General features: G+C 33.2%; 1 protein-coding gene across 1 annotated transcript; it reads left to right on the top strand.

Moving 5' to 3' along the window:
- The first annotated feature begins 212 nt into the window (after nucleotides 1-212).
- Nucleotides 213-3,484, top strand: LOC143577748 (uncharacterized). The gene is made up of 6 exons (XM_077061493.1): nucleotides 213-541; nucleotides 2,023-2,222; nucleotides 2,305-2,445; nucleotides 2,830-2,910; nucleotides 2,999-3,123; nucleotides 3,210-3,484. Exons 1-6 carry the CDS (start codon nucleotides 319-321, stop codon nucleotides 3,256-3,258), a joined length of 819 nt encoding a protein of 272 aa, XP_076917608.1. The 5' UTR covers nucleotides 213-318; the 3' UTR covers nucleotides 3,259-3,484.
- The last annotated feature ends 10,460 nt before the right edge of the window (nucleotides 3,485-13,944 follow it).

The following is a 13,944-nucleotide window of genomic DNA, read 5'->3' as shown; positions in this document are numbered from 1 at the left end:
ATTAAAATAAGATAACATGACTCTTTAAATTTGAGAGTATGATGACTTAAACACAACAATAAACAAAACGTTCAAAAAATAAAAAACACAAAATCATTCAACTAACATATGAACTGTATATATGAGACTTGAGTATAAATTAATTTAATTATTATACATAATAAAACAAAAATATATAAAAAATCCACGTTGCCGTTAATGATATATTACTTTCCCCCAAAATTCTCCTCTCAAATCTCCACTGTAACCAAACCCTAACCACCACAACCAGTCTTCATTTCAATTCAACTACTCCAAGATTATAATCAACAATCAAACATGAGGCCACCAAAGAGGACGATCCAGGTCATATCATCGTGGGTACGGCGGCAGCCATCGAAGGTGAAAGCCTTCCTGGCGGTAGTCACAGGGATGCTGGCGTTGGTGCTGCTGCGTGCGATTGTTCACGATCATGATAACTTGTTTGTTGCGGCTGAAGCTGTTCACTCCATCGGAATCTCCGTCCTTATTTATAAGCTCATGAAGGAAAAAACGTGTGCTGGTATGTAACTGTTATTATTATTTTAAGTTTTAACTGTATTTTAGATCGGGTTAAGTGATTGTGTGTTTGATGTGATCGATTGTAATGTAGTGATATTTGTTAGGTGGATGCATCGATTAAGATGCGAATTAGGGGATTAGGGTTTTAATGTAGTTAGTATTATGCATTGAACATTATCTTCATGCTGATTATTGGCAATCGGCGATCGGCGATCCATTGATTCTAACTGGGAATTTGCTCATAGGGTGAGCGTGTTAACTAGGCTCGAGGAGCTTGAGCATGGATTGTTTAGGCGCGCGGGCCAACTTGAACTCGATAAGTGAAGCTTGGGCATGGGCTCGAGTAGCTCACAAGCGAAACAGCTTGGCTCTTTTAAACCCAGTGTTATAGTACTCGCTAGGAACTAGTCAATCGATGGGGTACTAGTCTGATTATTGAGGATAAATCAGATTGGAATTTTTTATTTGTAATATTTCAAAGTTATATATAATTTTGAAAAATTACACATAAGAGCTCACGTAAATACTTAAAACATAAACATAACAAATCAAAGAGAGAACCACGGTCCAGTTGCCGTAGAAAAGAATAATAATAATAATAAATAAATGAAATATGAAAAATAAATATTGATCACCGATTAGGCGATTAATCTCCTAATTTTGACCGAGTTTGACCGTCTACCGATTAATGGGACTGATTAGGTTAAATCACATCAGTCTAGGGCCGATTACTGATAAATCCTGCATAGATCCGATTTTTACAACACTGTTTATACCTGCTTTATATGTGTAAACCCTCGGGTGGGCAAAAGTGAAATTGCACTAATTTTGACATTATTTTACTAATCTCGTGAAAATAACGTTAAAAGTAGCGGAAGGTTAATCAGGCATCATGTGGTGGCGTTGATAGCCAAAAGACAAGGGTACATGCACCGATCAGCCGGTGTCCCGATGATTGAGTGCTATGTGCCTTATGTCCAAAGCTTGATGCAAAACTACTATCGAGCCGGGGGTCTCACCGGAAGCAGCCTCTCTATCCCTATGGGGTAGAGGTAAGGCTGTCTACATCTTACCCTCCTCAGACCTTACCATAGCTTTGCTATTGGTGGGATATACTAAGTACGATGATGATGATGATGATGATGATGTTTATACCTGCTTTAGGCTGTTTAGTCTAGTTTAAGACTTTTTTTTGGCAGAATTTGGCCAGTTTAAAGTTTTTTGTGTCTTGATAAACGCAATACATTTTTTCACGTGTTTTAAAAGGCACTGCATTATTTGGATACAGTTATTTACTTATTTAGGGTTTGATTTTAAAAAGTTGTCTAAAACATGTATCAATCTATCTAGATGTAGCTGCATCTGCTTTTTTTTTTTTTTTTATGTTGGTTCACCTTAAAATTTTGGTGTCTCCATTTTAGTGATTTCTCGTTTTCTTCGTGTACAAGATTGTTAATCTGATTCAGTGTTGAATAATTGTAGGGTTATCACTGAAAGCACAAGAACTAACAGCTATGTTTTTAGCTGTTAGATTATATTGCAGTTTTGTAATGGAATATGATATACACACCTTACTTGATTTTGCTACATTGGTTACAACATTATGGGTCATCTTTATGATTAGGTTTAAACTTAAATCGAGTTACATGGAAGACAAAGACAACTTTGCAACATACTATGTTGTAAGACCCTTGTATCTTAATTAGGTAATTTGTTTTATAAAAAAATTATAAAAATCTTACGCTAATATGAATTTTTCTGCAGGCGGTTCCTTGTGCTGTACTAGCTTTGTTAATTCATCCATCAACATCCCATCATATTGTCAACAGGATACTTTGGGCATTTTGCGTTTATCTTGAAGCAGCTTCGGTTCTACCTCAACTCAGAGTTATGCAGAACACAAAGGTTTGATATTCAAAGATTTTTGATCAGTTGTTGACTTTGGTTGACTTTTATTAAGGACAGACTATTGACTGGTTGTGGACTTTGGTTGATACTTATTAAGACTATTGACCAATTGTTGACTTCTGGTTGACTTTCATTAAGGTTGTTGACGTTGGTCGACTTTTATCTAGGACAGACTATTGACCGATTGTTGACTTTGGCTGACTTTTATTAAGAATAGACTATTGACTGAGTGTTGACTTTGGCTAACTTTTATCAACCAGATATTAATAACAGAGCATTGACTGATTTTTGACTTTGGTCGACTTTTATCAACAAGATATTAAGGGAAGAATTGACTGATTGTTGACTTTGGTTGACTTTTATTTCTCTGTTTTTACACAGATTGTTGAACCATTCACGGCTCACTATGTATTTGCTCTCGGTGTTGCAAGGTTCTTGAGCTGCGCTCATTGGGTTCTTCAGGTTTGAATTGACAAATTCACCCCTGATATCTATTTTAAACTGTTATTTACATTTGGGTATTTTACTAATTTGGAGTCTAATTTTACAGGTTTTGGATAGTCGTGGGCATCTACTTACAGCTCTTGGATATGGATTATGGCCGTCTATGGTTCTTATCTCAGAGGTTGTTCAAACCTTCATTTTAGCAGACTTCTGTTTCTATTATGTGAAAAGGTAAATATGATATAATGTCATTATTGTATATTACATTGTTGTGTTATATAGTTTAGTTTATATTAATGTTGTGTTCTTTTTCCCAGTGTTTTTGGAGGACAACTTGTTTTGCGACTGCCTTCTGGAGTGGTGTAATAAGTTTTGAGGAAATGTTGGCATTGGACTCTAAATTTACTTAGTTTTACCTTGAGGCAGTCAGATGGATGGGTGATTTGTACATTTGTGCCTTTGTTATTTACAATCTTAATTTAACTCATATATCTAAGAAATCACCTCTAATTATGATACTAATTATGCTTTCTAATGCTTTGTTTGATGATATTTTTCGCTTTAATTTGGGGATATTAAACGAGGGTTAAGTGACGATATATAGCTCATAACAAGCTTATCCAAAAGATATGAAGTAATTAGTAATTTAGCATAACCTATTTATCTCCTTTTATTTTCATTTTTTTTACACATGTGTAATTATACCCAAGCTTTAGGAGTGTTGAGTGTCTACCATTAACACATCACGTGTCTTCATTAAGCGTCGATACAATGTCAAACCCTAGACACATAAAAGTATGATTTCATTATCAATTGAGTTACAAACATTTTATGTTCGATCATGTTATTTTGACACTCAATGTTAGTATGCAACAAACCAAACTTGAATGACCGAAACTATAATAATCACCTGATTGTCGAATATCTCCAAAGATAAAAATACAAGTAAAATTTATTAGCTCTATGAATAAACATCCATTTTATATAGTGGCTGCCTTGTTTTGTATAGGCGCCCCATTGCTAACTCATTGAATTGTTTAACCAGCTTAATCTAAGTAATTATGATAATATTAGTAAATATCATGTCCTTATCAATTTTTATACTCTCATAACAACATAATCTGTTATTGGTAATCAATGTCTCGGTTCCTCTATCCTTGTCATGTATGTAGCATGAGCTCGGCTCTTCTAGCTTCGTGGTCTTTCACATTAACGTCCGTGAGGGTCCAATTACCCATGGTAGATGCTTTAAACAGGCTGGTCTTTTCTACTTGAATAGATTACTTTACATTTTTTTATATGAAAAGCGCACCTTTCTTTAGCTGAATACAGATGAAAATTGAATTACTTCATTCCATGTATTGAAGTTTAAAATTAAAACAAATAGGTTAATAGTCCTTAACTAAACAAAATTTGGTTTGTTCCAATCAAAACCTAAACCCATGACCAGTACATAGAATAAAGTCAAAAACCCACAACCGGTAAGAAGTAGGAACAAAACAACTGTCATCTACTTGAAAAAGAAACCATGAAGCTGTATTTGTGGCCAACTTTTTCCTTTTTAGTTCTTATCTATGACTTCTTTTATATTTTATTAAATGAGTTTTTAAAATTTGATCATATGATCAAATTTTATATATATTAAAAATTAATATTTGTCCCTCTCTCATAAATCACTATTCATAAACATGTGGTCTTAATTCTGACGCGTGTATGTATACCTACTTTACACCTTGCCTGCAAACATGTAATCTGGCCTTTCACATTATTCCAAGACTGGGTTTTTTCGTCCCTGTAAATATTTGCTCTGCAAAAGTGCACATATTCTTCGCACTCACAAATAGAGACTTTATGTTACGTATCAAATTGGTAAGCAAGTGTAAGATCGATTAGAGAAGAAGAAGAACAGAGAAGAAGGAGTTAACTCTCAAATCATCGATAGTTCATTATGACTAATCTGATTGTTTAAGTACAATAACCAAATGTCACAGACTATACCTTCAACTATACAACTATTACAATCCCAGTCCCTCTACTATTTAGTATGTAACAATACTCCCCCCCATAAAAGATTTTTGACCCCAAAAATCAAAATACAGTAGAAAAGAAAAAAAATATAATCAAAACTATCAAATCTAAACTATGAAAATGTTTCACAAGACTATCAGTGACTCCTTGAGCTTCCCCAACTTTAATTGGTTCATTAACCATGCGCGCTAGTCTACAGATTTTTCTTTTACTCTCAAACCCGTTACCTCTGGCCATTTGGAGATCCATGAAACAAGCATGAAGTGATTTATCAATTGTCATCTCAATTGAAATTAGTGCAGATGTAGGGATTACTAATATCTCACATGTTGTATTTGTTTTCTCATTTTGGTGTATTGAAGACTGTGTTGGTGGTTTTCGGTTCATCTCTTTAGCATTCTCAACTTTGAAAAGTTGATTGCTTTTAGAATTACCAAGGTCATCACCCCTAACTCTGATTAAATCAATATACATTTTGTTTTGAGTATTGTTTTCCATCAACTTATTTGATAACCCATCTGCCAATTTGATTGTTTGGCCATAGTTTCTCTTCCCAAAAATATTAGTTGCGAACTCTCCCAATTTCTGTAGAGCATGGCTTGAAGCATTAAACTGAAGACCATTATCGAACCTTAATAAACCAATCAATGGTTGATTGTAATATTTTCTAGTTGCATACTTTATGTTCGTTTTTATATATGCAACAAAAAGTTGGTAATCATTTGGTAAAACTGCAGCCCCATCTTCCTTACTAATCATAAATGCATGTTCTACTTCCTGCAAATCAGTGCTAGAAAAGAGCCTTGTCCTGAGCCTGATCTCAGATACATGCTCTACTTTACTTTGTTTTGCCATTTCTTGTGGTGTTTTACCAACCCATAGAATTTTTACTCTATGATACTTTATACCTTCTGCACATTTCTTTCGTAGTTCACTGCTTCTCACTACTAACTCCCATTTTCTACTTCCTGGGACTTTATGTACCATCCATATATAACCTTGTCCTACACCAACCTCGCGTGAACAAGTGACAGTTCCATTTTCGTTGTTGTTAATGTCTGGTGAATCCTTAAAACCAGTCTCCACATACCGCCTTCTTATGAGTTCTTAACAAATAGGAAAATGCCCAACACAAATTTCAAACCCTAACCAAAAAAGCCACTTTGAACCAAATTTAGGCCATAACCATTTGGATTTCCATTTATGCCAAATATATACCATTGCGTTCATCTTGAAAAGATCTTTGCCTGGTACATCAAGAAACACACAAATTGAGTCTTTTTTTATTATCCCCCGCTCAACCAATTTAAAGATGACACTCATATCATTGTTGATATCTTGCAGATTTCTTGGTTTCTTTCCATTGCCATTATCAGTCTCATTACTTCTTGCTATGTCCAGACTTTTGGCATCCTTTTCATATGTTTCAGTAGCATTAACGAAATCAATAGAAACCGGGTCAACCCCCGATATCTTGTGACTGCTATGATTGAATTCCATGTCCAATTTATCTTTTGCTGTAATTTGTGACACAACAATTGGAGCCTTAATTGGAATAGTAGCAAAGAAAATTGTTTTTACTTCTTTTCCATCTTCTTTTGAATCATATATTTCCATTTTCTTTGAATCCTCACCAATATCCATGTCTGCTTTATTGACAAATGAAGTAGGCATTTCATCAAACACCTTAGGGGCATTGGTTAGTGCATCTAATTCTTTCTCATTCCAATGCAATTGTGGTAGCAACATTTCCAGAGAACCCAAATCAATACTTAAACCGTTTCCACTAAAAAATTCTGGAACATTAACCATTTCTGAATCATTTACATATTCTTTTTGAATTTCCAAGACTTCCATATTAATACGTTCTTGAATCTCAACCTTGATTTTTAAAACATCAGGCCCAATCAGTTCTTGAATCTCATCGCCATCATTCGTTTCAGTTACATCCTCCATGTATTGATTTAAACCATCATCTTCAACTGAATCTTGAGTACTCCTAAATCGATTTAGAGAACCAATTTCATTTTCAAACAAGCCACTATCTTTTTTATACTTGCTGGTTTCGTGAGAATCAATGGATTCTTTATCAATGGTTTCTTGGACCTCAACTCCATTTTTAGATTCATTAATGGGTTGATTCTTGTTTTCACTAATTTTTTTATTGCTAGAGCAAATGGCAAGGAAATTAACATGGTTCTTTGCATTCTCATATGCTTCCTGAAGTGTCTTTGGTCTCAAAAACATAACCCACCACTTAATTTCGGGTTTGAGACCCTCCATAAATAGACTTGTAGCATAATCCTCACTTAGAACTACTTTAGTAAGGAGAATATCAAATGAATTGCAATAATTGTGAAATTAACCTGTTTGTTGTAAGTTCTTGATGTCTTCCATGGACAACGTAGTATTTAAAATTCTTGTTTTTTCATATTTGGTTTCGAATAAGCGAGGACTTCGTTTTCCCCATGTTGACGATCCCACCCATTCATCCAAACATCTGTAACCACTGTAAAGTTCCCAATCAGTTGGTGGTTTTGAATAATCTGATATGTAACCACAACAATGGCCCCTGCCTTCATATTTCAACCATCCGCAAGAACACCTACTCCTTGCACAAACATGAACCTTGTTCTCCCATATCAAACCCCCACATGCACACAAGAACACCATTGTTACCTTGATTGTTGCCGTCAATTTCTGGTTGTAGCCGGAATTAGTTGTCGGAAGTTTTAAGTGAGTTAGGGTTAGAACTATGATTTGAACGGTATGAAATTGGGAACAACTGATCGATTATGATCAATTTAAAACGAATTGAAAGAAAACTGAAAGGAATTGAACGAATTTGAGGAAGAATTGATCAATTCAGGCTAACTGAAACAAAATCGGAAAGATTGATCGAGTTATCAATCGAATTAGGGCTGAAATCAAAAGTGTCCAAGGATTGAACAGCTATGTACGTATCAAATTGGTAATCAAGTGTAAGATCGATTAGAGAAGAAGGAGTTAACTCTCAAATCATCGATAGTTCATTATGAATGATCTGATTGTTTAAGTACAATAACCAAATGTCACAGACTATACCTTCAACTATACAACTATTACAATCCCAGTCCCTCTACTATTTAGTATGTAACACTTTATTCGTTACCGGAGGCAGTTCAATGGCGTCCACATGCCGGCTGCCTTTCCGGCGGTCGGATTCCTATTTTTGGTTTAAGACTAAAGTTGTTACCGGGTTCTGTTTCGAAACCCTAGGTAGCGTTGGTGGTCGAGTTGACGGAGAGTGTTACAAGCCAAACAGAAGAACTCAACCCAAAAGACTAGTCTGATAGGTGAGGGAACCCATTTGGCTTATAAACCCCATATCAGTTGTCCATACAACCGATGTGGGACAAGTCCCATACCTTGCAATGGTTTCAGTCCGTAACAGAGAGGCGACCCGTAGGTAAGCCGTTATGTTGCCTTCGTCTTTGTCTCTTTAGGTACGCTAACCTTATTCATCGCGTTTTCTTGAGTATGGCTGATGTGTCATATTCTGTTGGTTGCTATCTTGATTCGAGTTGTTATCTGAGGTAATAAACGTCTACGTAATTGTTGTCTTCTGTTTTTTAATTCAATTGTGGTTGCTTTTGCATTTTGTTAAAACCTCGAATCTGTTTATAACTAATTAATTTGCTGGTTGATGTTGGTATCCATCGGGTAGTGACCGGGTCAGGTAAGTTGTATACCCTGAGTCGAGATGATGCAGAGTTTGGGATTGTCAATCTGGACACGTTAATCGCTATATGTTATTCTCTGATTTACCTTAATAATTTGTTTCGTTTGAATTTTATTACTTTATGGTTTTTTTTGTTCTTTTAGGTTTTGTAGTGTGCAAAGGTTATTAAGCTGTGATGTAAAGTTGGGTGTATGCTCAGTGAAGGTCCACGAATATATGTGGGTCTGCCTAATTTTGTTAGAGTAAGTGATTTAGTGTTGTTGTTTATGCATATTTATAGTTTTTTTTATTATGTTACAATTATGTTGTAGCCATTAAATGTGCAAACTTATGCAGAGTTGTAGTTTCTCACTAATCAGGTAAGCTTTTGGACAAAATTAGATTGATCAGTCTTACAAATGAGGAGGTACTTGATGAAGGCTCTAATTGAATTTGACTGTTATTTGATGAAGTGCAGTCTAAGACAAAGTCTTAACAAAAACTAAAAACTGCTATTGCCTGCAGCTTAACGCCTTAACATGGGAGGTAAAAAGTATAAATATAAAGGTATAATATAGGTAGTAGAATATCAATGTTTGATAGTTATAATTGTATTGTGTGCAGGTAATAGACTACCAATGTGCATACATGTTTCAATTTTTTTTGGCTTCCTTCACACTCTTTAGGTAATTAACTAGAGGTTGTAAAATGAGCACGCATATCTAACGGATTACGGGCGCGACAAAAAAGACAATGACATCAACATTTACTATTAGAAAGCATCAGTCTGTGTTTATATAGAAGCCTTCATATAAACTACTATGGTTTTCCTATGCCATCAGACACAATAGATGACCCGCCTGTCGCAGCGCGCGGGTTAAAAACCTTGTATAATAAAAAGAGTATCAAATGTCTTTTTCAAAAGAAAAAAAGAAAGAAAAAACTGGTAACAGCTAACATTAGACCTATGAGCTATCAAAAAATAAAAGTTTAAATAATTAACAAAGATTAAAAATATTATCTTTTGCAAGACAAAACAATGGTTGCACACCTGCATCGGTGTTTATAGTTTGATAAAGTAGTCAACAGCGGTCGTCCAAGGGGGGTTTTTTAATTAAAATATATTAATTATTTATTATTTAGTTGTTGAAAATTATTTTTTATTTAAACATTTCGTGAACTATATCGTTTCTCAATAAAAATTGATTAGTAATTTTATTTTTGATTCTTTTAATAGTTAAAATAAGAAAATACCAAAATACACATGAAAATAAATGTTCAAATTAACTTTGTTAAGTCCATAGACCACCATGAAAAGCTTAGACAACAAATAAATAAATTGCCTCAAACCTTAGGCTTACGATGAATATATTGACATTGATACAAAAACAAGCAAACCTTACCATGGGTTACGTTATTTACCAGGTTGTAGTAATCGCTAGTCCCTAGTTGGTCGATGGGGTGTGGACAAACAATTAATCAGAACTAACTAAGTTTAATCAGAATTAATTGACGTATAGTCAAGATTTTTATGAACCATGCAATTTACAAATAAATGGCAATCTTGTAAATAAATTAAATATTTGATCGTAGATATTAAAACCAATGTTTTAAAAACTGGTATTTTATTTGTACCGTAATGGGCTAAAAAATGGTACAACCGGTTGAACCGGGTTATACCGGAAGGTTCAACCGGTTGAATAGTTAACCTTATAATGTCCTGTAAATATAACTTTAATTCAAAAATAACCCAAAAGTAAATGATTTCATAATAAAAAATAATTCAAAAGTTAATCCATATTAAAAAAATAATACAAAAGCACTCAAATAAAAAATAGTCCTGAAGTTTACACATTTGAATGTTAATTGCTGGGTTAAAAGTAATTTTGAAAAATACGAGCCGCAATTATCAAAAATTTCTCAGACGTAAAATCGGTTTGCCGGAAAAAACCGGTATTTTAGACAAAAAACCGCCGGTATGATGTTATGGCAAATCTCCAAAAAAACCGGACTCAAAATACTGGCCTGCTGTGCGAAATCCGGTTTAAACTGGTTTTTAAAACACTGCTTAAAACAGACGTGATCTAGATTGGCTCTTCGTGTTAACTTTTATAAAAATAAAAAATATATGATATTTTAGAAATGGAAGAAGCAAGTTTCACTCATATAAGTCAATAAATGAATCACTAAACTACAAATAATATTAATTTGGATACTTAAATAATACAAATAAAATCTTGCTGAAAAGACCTGTAGAATATGACATCTATTGAACGTTTTTGGTGAAGGTTGTGGTACCCACTTGACCAAATTAAATATGTAGTGCATATTTATTAAGTATTTAGTGGAATTTCTAAGTGCAATCACCAAAAGAACTAGATTTATACAAATAAAGGTGTATTCACGTGGTAAACATCTTTGTCGTTTCACACAAGTAACTCAATTTTATATTTTATGTGGTATCCAAACTTGCTTCTTAAGTTGTTATGTGTTATTTACGTATTTCACACTGAGTAACTTCGTTTGATTGATTGTTTTCTTCTAAATAACATGAAGTAACATGAGTAAAATTAGTATTCGAAATCTGTAATCACATTAAAATTCTTATATTTAATAGGTTTTAATAATATATAATCGCGTGACATGATAGCATTTACATGTATTTTCAATTTAGTAAGTACTATGAGGTTGTTTGTGGTTTCACTTTTTTGATTTTATTGTACAAAAGGAATTAGAAACGAATTACAATATCAAGAAGTGAGTTACAAACCCTAATCTCATCTATTTATCCCCAAATGGTTGTTAACGGCTTATAACAAACAAAGTTTGTTTTCTGACGCTTTTAACCCTCCAACTTTTAGACTTAGTTTAATGTCACCATAACCTTCAAAGTTTGTATTTGCATAACCCACCATAAGTCATAACTGAATTAAACGATTTGAATAGACATGAGTTGGATTAACTATCAACAATGATAACAGAATTTATTTTCGATTTATTAAAGTGTTAGGAGGCTGTCTATTTATCTTACTAAGACCAAACTTGTAGAGTTGGTAGTTTGGTACGATAATGATTAATAACACCAACCATGCACAGCTCCTCGCTGTTTTTTGCCATTTTTCAACAGCCCACTCACCAAATACTTGTCGGATGCATTCCCTTGTTTCCTTAATTGTTTTATCGTATTTTGACTCTTCACCATAATATGTAGCATTACACATAAATACATGTAATCCATGATTAGCACTTGTATATCAACTTTTTACTTGCATTCACGTACAATCTAAAACCATCCTTTTAACAAAGAATCATGGTAATCATTGATATAAGCTTGCGTGCATCAGCGTTGTAATGTATAGTTCATATTTACCCATGACTTTATTTACTCATTTTGTTTCACCTAGCTAACACCCCCACCCTAACAAACTATGTTTGACATATCTCTTGGTTCAAATTTGCATCAACCGGTTTCCTACCAAGGTCTTTTGAAAGCCATTTTTCCAACATAAGTTCCGATTTATTTGATCTCGTTAGACTAGCATGGTGTTGAACGGATCTACGAGTTCTAGGATCACCCAAACAAGAAAAGATAATGTTTGATAAGAAGGCCTTTAGATGATCTTCGTAGAAGCTTTTTATCTCCCCAAAAAGTAACAATACATACAATAAACTTGTTTGACGAGTAGCGTTAATATAAAAAAAAACTTTTAATCGTCAACCATTTTAAAATAGAAACCTATTTTTTGAATTGATGTATGAGTTCAATCTACGAAATTACATGAATATTGTGACATTAATACGTACGGAAACAAGCATCAAAGGATTTTAGTTTTGTGGTATCATGCTGCTGGATAAAACTTTGCCATTCCATATGTTAGTCTTCAAATCCAATGGATGACAAAAATAAATAAAATTACCGTTAAAAAATATTACGGAAACAAACAAAACAATGAAACATATAACATGGGGTTGTGCTATTAACACCTGAATAACAATCTTGTAAGAATCAAATAATCATGATATATCACGTATACGTCAATGCTCAAAATAGATGCGATTTTACTTAGCTCTTCGTGTTGACTTTTGTATAGATAAAAAATATATATAATACACTATTATAGAAACAGAAGTAGAAAGTTTTACTTTGAAGTTCTTGAATACATTATACACTCATGTAAGTCAACATATGATGTTTTACTTTGAAGTTCATAAATGCACTCATGCAAGTCAATACATGAGTTACAAACCTACAAATTATATTAATTTGGAATATTATTTAGTACCAATATAATCTGGCTGAAAAGACCTTTAAAATAAGACATTTATCTACCTTTTTGGTTATGATACCGACTTCACCAAATTTTAATATATATTTTTGGTTAACAATCATTTTGTTGATAATCCAGTGAATATCTAGTGCATAATTTAACATGTATTTAGTGAAATTTCTAAACGCAATGAGTTAAGAATTGGCGATAAATAATATCGTTGATCTAACGACAATCTGACGACAAACATATCTCTTCTAAATTTTATTCACGTACTAAGGTCATGGGGTATACTCTACCCTTGCATAGGTTAAATTGACATGACACTTTAAAGGTGGATTAAATTACTCCTCACTTGTGTTAAGTGTGTTAAAAATGTCCATGAGGGCATGGGTTATGCTTTTAATAGGTTAAAATGAACCATATGCATTAATTATGTATTAAATATTAATTGATTTGTTAGTTTATATATGTATTAATTGTAATTGATTTGTCATTAACCGCTGTTTTGCTTATTTTTTTTTCTTTTTTTTTATAAATTAAAAATTTAGTATTATATAAACTCACATTTTATTATGGTTTCAAACCAAATAAATGTGACAAAACGGGGCCAAAGTTCTAACGCCGCATCTTCCGCCGAAAAACCCAAAAATGTGGCATTTTTGGCCGAACAAATGAGGCAGTTCAACATTCACCAACAAGAAAAGATCGATTTGAAAAAATCGAAGATTGACTTTGAAAAGGAGAAGATGGAGATGAAGAAAAAAGAACGTAAAGACTTAAGAATTCTCGCTCAAAACATCGATCATCTCACAGGCTTGGACCGTCAATTGACGGAAGAACTAAAACAAGAGATTAGGAACAAATATGGGATTTCTTAGTTTTTATTTTATTTTATGTTTTCATATGTTTTTATTTTATTTTATTTTATTATTAATGTTTATTCTAAATAAGAAATTAATGAAAGATTATTATTATTATTATTATTATTATTATTATTATTATTATTCTTATTTATTTTTGTAATTAAACTAAATGTTTAATTTTAAATTAAAT

This window comes from Bidens hawaiensis, unplaced genomic scaffold, assembly GCF_021521415.1.
Source record: "Bidens hawaiensis isolate Kalapana, Puna unplaced genomic scaffold, B.hawaiensis_p1.1 tig00028798_1, whole genome shotgun sequence".
Taxonomy (NCBI): domain Eukaryota; kingdom Viridiplantae; phylum Streptophyta; class Magnoliopsida; order Asterales; family Asteraceae; genus Bidens; species Bidens hawaiensis.
Note: the sequence above shows the minus strand (reverse complement) of the source record. Positions and strands in the feature narration are given on the sequence as shown.

Excerpts from the sequence above, each read along its gene's own strand:
- LOC143577748 (XM_077061493.1), top strand. The coding sequence starts at position 319 with ATGAGGCCACCAAAGAGGACGATCCAGGTCATATCATCGTGGGTACGG. Across the intron at positions 542-2,022 it reads GAAGGAAAAAACGTGTGCTG|GGTTATCACTGAAAGCACAA; the intron begins GTATGTAACTGT and ends GAATAATTGTAG. Across the intron at positions 2,911-2,998 it reads GCGCTCATTGGGTTCTTCAG|GTTTTGGATAGTCGTGGGCA; the intron begins GTTTGAATTGAC and ends CTAATTTTACAG.